The 7,609-nt window shown below is 36.0% G+C and overlaps 1 protein-coding gene across 1 annotated transcript in view; it reads right to left on the minus strand.

Moving 5' to 3' along the window:
- Positions 1-1,761: 1,761 nt before the first annotated feature.
- LOC125047050 overlaps positions 1,762-7,609 on the minus strand; it is a gene marked incomplete in the record, with an annotated part of 18,302 nt that continues 12,454 nt past the window's right edge. Inside the window, 10 exon segments of the mRNA XM_047645142.1 lie at positions 1,762-4,131; positions 4,315-4,460; positions 4,656-4,913; positions 5,072-5,214; positions 5,713-5,820; positions 6,087-6,180; positions 6,448-6,543; positions 6,914-7,042; positions 7,187-7,288; positions 7,398-7,466. Of these exon segments, the coding sequence (XP_047501098.1) occupies positions 3,822-4,131; positions 4,315-4,460; positions 4,656-4,913; positions 5,072-5,214; positions 5,713-5,820; positions 6,087-6,180; positions 6,448-6,543; positions 6,914-7,042; positions 7,187-7,288; positions 7,398-7,466 (1,455 nt within the window).

Below are 7,609 nucleotides of genomic sequence, written 5' to 3' on the forward strand. Positions count from 1 at the left end.
GCATATACATACACAATTATTTACATATATATATGTATATATACATATATAATATATATATATACATATATAATATATATATACATATATAATATATATATATATATATATATATATATATATATATATATATATATATATATTATATATGCACATAAATATGTAGGGTTTCCAGATGTGTGTGTGTGTGTATTGTGCAATAAAATAAATTTGCAAACATATCAATATCATATGAATGATATAATTTAAAATTCGCCTTAGTTGTTACAGAATATTCTGTGAAAAGGGCAACAAAGTATTCTGTGGATTTTATGGGATATTCAATGGTGTTGAGGGATGGTTCCTTGTAAAAAAAACAACAACAATATTCTGTAACTTTTATCTATGAATCTTTACAATCTAAAGGGCACAAGAACTACATTCAACACAAGTAAATAAACACACAGTATGACGGTCTCGGAGCAAGCGCTGAAGCCATGGCGTGCCCGCGGAGGCCGAGGGCAGGTCTTGCTTGACCACACGGAGACGAGGCTCGTTCTGAAGGGTCACCTGGGTCAGCTAGAATTGTCCTCTTGGAGCCCACGTGGCTTGGATTAGCAGGGTAATGACTTTACACATAATCATGCTTATATGTACGCCATACAGATACGTCTATGTGCAATTTTACACGTTTACTCGTGTTCAAACGAAAGTACGGTGTATAAGTATATGTAAATGTGTATGTGTGTGAACGTGTGCATTTACATACATGTGATCCAGAAGAAGCCATGTGCAGCAATATCCTGTGCACGCTTGTATCTGTACAAGTTTTTTTTTTTTTTTAGTCCAGTGTTACTTACATATATGATATACCCAGCACAATAATATTAAGGGAATTGAGTAGTTATGTTTTTTTCCTTTAATTATTTTATACGAGTTATTCTTCAGGTCCTGAAGATGGAATCCAGGTGGATTTCAAAACTGTAGCTTCATTTTCAATAAATCTAGTTTTTGCACTGTTTTTTTTACCATGGTGTCTACATGGAGGGGTTTTTACAATTCATCCTCTTCAATTTGCAAGGTGAAAATAATGTTTCCTTTTCATGCTTGTAAATGCATAGGAGTGAATTTCACTCTTGGTTGATCAGTTTGGGGTTGTACCCATGTTACATTAAGTTTTGGTTTGCAGGGTGTAATAATCAGTTTGGTTAATCCTTCGCGTCGCTACTTCAACTTCGTTGTAACACATTATCATCGCCCTTTGCTTCGCCCCAACCATCACCTGAATTCTGCGGATGGTCTACTTACCGCAACTTACGTCTTCTATTATTATTTGGATACATTACAACAGGACCCCAATCACCATTGGGGACACCGCAGGGAACCAGGTTTTATTAAGTTAGGGCTAGGAGGGGTAAATTTGTAAAAAGAAATTGACATGAAAATCTCGTACCAATAACCGTAATTTAGATGATACAGAAAGTATAAAACGAAAAAAAAAAACTAGCTAAGTTTCGGTCACCCGAAGATTCAAGCTTAGTTCCCGGACCCCCTCCTGGTTGCCGCATTTCTGACTCGACTACAATATTCTGTAATTCAAATTGTTGCAAATTGATTTTACCTTACGATAGGAGGAGGGTATATGTGAAGTGACTAATCTCTGATGAACTTTTGTAACTGGAGAACTGTTCTTGTACTTAACTGGATTTAGTGTTATCACTGAGATCGCAAGGATTTCGGAGAAAAAATCGTGTTCATTGGGTAATAATTTAGAAACGGAAGTAGCACTGTGGACAATGTTTTATTAAGAAACGAGCAGACTATTGTGACATTGTCAAATTTGCCAGTAGATGGCTGTACATGTACAAAGTATAGATGAATTTCAAATAAAAATTGTGTGCACATCATAATATAGAACACATGCCATATATAAGGAATGAACATTTAATTAATATTATTTCAGTATGATTTATAAGACATTAAAATAAAGAAACATAATATCACAACATATATCTAGAAGTGACAATGACACCGTGAGGTCACGAGCAATATACGCCAAGCCCGTGTATGCTGGAAGACTGGACTTCCTTAAGTCGATTCCCTTCTGCAGATTAATCTTTATACCAATAAATGTTTTTTTATTGCTTTCCAAGCACACCAATTTTCCAAGTTGGTGTGGTCCTTTAGTATGCTTAAACCATATAATTATCTATTCTGTCTTCTCATAGTCACCTTTCACAAATACTCAGGATAAAAGCCTGTCACTGTCCATCCTGTTGTGTCCTAGCAAATGCCTATATGAAAAAAGCACTCCCATGTAGCCACACATTGACCATAAAGGGTTAAAGAATGACCAAACTTCTTGTATTCCTTTATTAGAAGGGAAACTTTTGTGCTACAAGGTGTATAATTCAAAATAAAATATGCAATGTTAACATCCACTTGAGGACAACTAATATAATCAGCATGATCATATAAAAGGAATTAAAGTAATCCACAAACAACATAATTGATAAATACATATCCTATAAGTACTATTATCATAAATGTTCAGTGAAAAAAGTGGTAAATTAAGAGTTTACCCTCAAAACTGTGGGTCCGACTATGGCATCGATGCGAGTCCTGACTTCAGGATCAATTTGCATATTCTTTAACATATACCTGATGAAACACTTAAAAAAAAAAAAAAAAAAAACTGAGGGAGAGGATACAATAATTCTATCAAAGACTCTGCTCACTGAGAAAACTGTACTGGCAATCCTATTTCTAATTTCATCATGGGGAAAAAACTGTCAAATGCTCCTCACTGTGCATGACACTATTCACATTTTTTATCACTAAAGAAGCTTTCCAAAAAATTCAGTTCCTAATAATTTTTACTAGCATAAAATGGTAGGACTTTTTCCTTGAGAGTTATTACCTACTTTACATTTTGAAACTGTTATTCTGGAAAGGGGACATCATTTTCCTCCAAAACTACATGGTACACTTATTTGCTGGGAATGGAATACTTTTCCATTTTATGGAAGTAATAATTTTCTATGATATTCAAATACAATACAAAACCTCACCCCCAAGAAAGATACTTCCTTCTAGTACAGAATCACAATAAATTTCACATTTAAAATTGTTAAAGGAAAGTTGAGCACTAATCTCTTTGCTGGGGGGAAAAAATATTAAAAATTACTTTGAGGTTACTGGCTCGACTACTTAACAAGATACTGGTATTCAATATTGGAAAATGGTTGTGTATCATTTCTGTATACTATATATAAATGACTAACATACATAAGTTTAATTATATGTTAACATGTGCATGTATACACAGGTATCCTTGTATAAACATGTACACCTCCATTCATATATATGTAGACAGATACACAAAATACATACATATATACACAAACAATTTAACACAAAGGAAGGCAATCAACAATGCCTCCAACTCCTCTCACACACTATTCACATGCCCCTAAAACAGCTAAATGACAACAGCCTATGTAAAGTCCAAAATTTTAATGAACTTTCCATTTTTAGGAAATTTGGGATAACTTTAAACTCTCATTTTCTGTGGAAATTGAAAAAATAATTAGAAAAAAAAGACAAAGTTTTATATATTTCATATATTGCTTAGAATATTGCTGATGGGCCACCATACAAATTGAAAAAGAATGGTTTCCAATAAATTTGTTTACAAACTAGAAAAAATAAACTATTTTATTCAGGGCTAATATTCACCCTCTCACAAAAATTGTGAAAAAGATATGCATTACAAGGACATATGATCAACAGCCATACGCATGAAGGAACATACACACAAACACCTGCCTACACGGCTTTTCCTAATTCTTGGCCCCCCTAGCTGAGCGCCCCCTTCCCCTAGCCCGTCCCCTTCGGCCCCGTGGCGTGGAGGGGGACTGGGAGACTGCCCTGGGCTTTTCCTCCTCTTTGGCCTCATCTTCGTCTGTGGCCTCTTTGGTCTCCTCCTCTTCCTTGCTCCCTTCTTCCTCTGTCTTCTTGGCATCCTCCACATCTGCATCTTCTCCTTTTACTTCCTCCTCTTCTGCTGGCTCTCCTTCCACTGCTGTCTCAGTCTCTGCCTCAGCAGTGATGTCTTCCTGACTGTTCACTTTATCTGTTGTTCCCTCTATCCTAAATGGCATGAAAAAAAAAAAAAATATATATATATATAAATGTATATGTATGTATGTATGTATGTATGTATGTATGTATATATATCTATATATCTATATTTTTTAATTTATTTTTTATTGTGCATTTCCTGTAATATAAATAATTCATAATATGCAACTCCTCTCTTAGCACTATACTCACCCATCTAGTTTCAATGCAGCATCATCACAGTCTTTCATGAGCTCATCTTCCATGTCATGAGCCATGTCCCCATCCTCACAGTCACCCTTCACCTCATCTTCCTGCAGCATCTCACCCACCTCCTCTAACAAGGATGATAGCTCCCTCTGTGGATGGAGGAGGAAGATTTAGTTTTTTCCTTTTTAACCACATAATGGCTCAATTTTACTAATATATGTAATCATTATTTTCCATCAATAATTCAAATTATAGACAGATTACCTGTAATTGACAAGAACAAAAGAAGAAAACACAAGATAGAGAAGGAAAGAATAAAGAATGAAAAAAGACTAATAAGTTACCGTCTCATGCACAATATCCAGTTCATCTTCGTGCCCTTCATGGCCGTCTCTCAGGGTCTCAGAGGTGGCATCAGCACTGGCATCCATCTCGGCATCGGCATCATCAAGAGCTTCGTCCACAGTTTCCATGTTGTCCATGTCCTCGAAGCTAACTTCTGCTCCATCTCCTTCTTCTCCATTGCTCTGCTTTTTATCAGATTCTTCCTTCTCTTTCTTGGCCTCTTCCTTCTGCTTCTTCTTTTCTAGTTCCTTCTTTTCCTGGTGGAGTGGACATGCTTAGTTTAGAGAAATATATCTTTGAATACTTATAAAATGAATTTCAACAAATTTTATAAAAATGGATGCACAATACCAGTGCAATAACCATATTTAGATGATTAGATAAAAGTGTGAATAATAAATGCAACTTCATATACCTCCATCTTCCCGAGGTGCGACAATAGGGTATTATAGTGGTTGATGGACCGGCAATGGGCATCCACTACCCTTGATGCAGGTGCCATGAGATCTGTGCACACTCTACAGTAAAACTGTGTCTTTGTTCCAATGAAGTTCAAACCTTGAAAAGAAACAAGACTAATCATTAATATATTCTTATAATCAGTATACTCCAAAAGCAATGGACACTTGGATGACATATACATGCTATGTCCACTGCCATATTAGTTTATCAATTTTGTTTACACATAGATGGATCCACAAGTACTTGGCCATCTAAGAGTCTTCTTAACCCCTTAACGACGGGACACGTCTATAGACGTCAAAACAAACCGCTCGAAATGTGGCGTGTGGCTGTATGCCGCGGCGGTGCGCCAAAGCACTATGAGCCGGTGCTTCGGCTTGATGTACCGAACTCCCGCGCTCAAAGCGTAGTTTTTTTTTTTTTTAGTTTTCTTCACCCGTCACCAAGGGGTTAAGCCTATCCGATCACCCCCTCTTTACCCCATTTCATGAATTCTCAGAAAGAAAAAAAATTAGATTTGATACTTTTGCAGTATTCAAACCACCAAATTTTCTGAAAGTCAGAAAACAGAAAAAGAAGGACTATCAACTGTACCTGTTGGCGCAGCTGGGTCGTAAGCAGGGATGGTGCCCAGGGACATTTCGCTGGGATGGTTATGCAGCGTTTTCAGCTGGTCTAACTGGTGGATCAACCGCCTCCATGCTGCAAAGTCAGTGGTACAAAATCAAAAGATATTTTTCATTTCTTAAGGTGGGAGATTTGTGAATCTACAAAAAGGCAAACTTCTGAAATAATAAATAATGAAATATAGGAGGACTGGTATTCTCACTACTCTTCTTTGTTAATAAAAAAAAAAAAAAAAAATCAAAATTTATAGCAACTGATGCCACACACAACTGAATAATACAAACAAATGGCTTGTGAACAAAGTAAAAGTAAAAAGTAAAAATCAAGAGTATTATATTTACCAGGTGGCGCATTCTCAGGAACTTTGGATTCCTCCCATTCCTTTTTCTCCTTTTCTTCCTTTGCCTTCTTTCTCTGCTCAAATTCATACTGCCTCTGTTAATTGCACAAGATAATTATTTGTATTATCATCTAAACCTCCTTCTTGGAATCATTCCATTCTCATGCCTGCCTAAACCCCCTCCCCCTTCTTTTTCTCAAAGAAATGCTTGCAAAAACAGAAATATGCATCTACACATTTGCGGACAAATACTGAAATTATTAATGTACTTCAAGACCACTGGAAAATTTCCTTGAACAAAACTTTTTCTATATAATAAATTAATAAAGAGTTACTTCTAAAGTGCATCTACAAATGTTTACCCTTAGATGGAGCAGTGAAAGGCGATGTTCTTCCAGGTCCACTCTGCTTGGGAACCAGCGACTGCAGCACTTGAGGTTTAGGAAGTTGCTTACCAACTGGAAATAAAAAAAGAGAAGGCATTATAATTAATCTACAGCACTTCTTGATCTTTAGGGACATACATTCCACTTACCTAAACCCAGTAATGGATAAGTTTTCTCTTCCTAACCATACGGCAGTTAAATTGGGGTAGGAGCCAAAAAAATTCTAGGTGTAGTTGATTATTTTTAAAGGTTTATTTTCATCTATTTCTATAGTATTTTAAAATCATTTGGTTTAAGCTACAGAGAGTGGGTCTGTGAGCAAGGACAAACTAATAGTGGGGTTTGGTGGCAAAAATGTTAAGAACCAAAGTGGTATTAAAGTTAACAACTAGTGACAAGAGTGCAGTCAAGGGCTACAAGCACCCAAAAAGCCGTTTCCTACCTGATGTTCTGTCGTTTTAACATGCTTGGCCAGATTACCAAAGATGCGAGTTTGGCATCTGAAGCACTGCATGAACCTTCCTTTGACACCCATTTTTCGCAGCTTCACTGTATTACGCAAAGATGCCAGCTGTTCATCAGAAAAGAAGAAAAATAAAGTATGTTACAAATGACTACATGTGACTGACTTATTGGAAAATACATCAATCATAAAATACTTCAACTGATAAAAGAAGTCCATTTTTACTTAACCAAAACTACAGCAGTAACTCACCTTTGACTCTGCTCTAAGCAGCTGCAACAAAGCAACTCCTTTGGCATGGAATAATCTTGCCATCTCTTCATGATTTTTGCTCTCAAGGTGGTTCAGATAGCCCTATGGAAGAACAAAATGAAGCCTATTATTATAGCCTGATAGCATTTCAATCATACTAATTCACCAAAAGAAAGATTGGATCACTACTCTACATAAGTTATTAAGTTACCTTGATAGATCCAAATTTAGTGAGGTCACACATATGGCACTTGAGAGCTTCTCTGGGAATTTCCTCACGCTAAAAAGAAAAGCGTACAAGGTGTTAATTATTTACATATAATAAAGACACATATAAATATCACATAAAAGTTATCATTTGTGATGTGTATATCATAATTATTTACTGCAAATACACAAATTCTCTGAAGAAAGAAATAGCTG

The sequence above is a fragment of the Penaeus chinensis genome, chromosome 1 (genome assembly GCF_019202785.1).
Source record: "Penaeus chinensis breed Huanghai No. 1 chromosome 1, ASM1920278v2, whole genome shotgun sequence".
Classification (NCBI taxonomy): domain Eukaryota; kingdom Metazoa; phylum Arthropoda; class Malacostraca; order Decapoda; family Penaeidae; genus Penaeus; species Penaeus chinensis.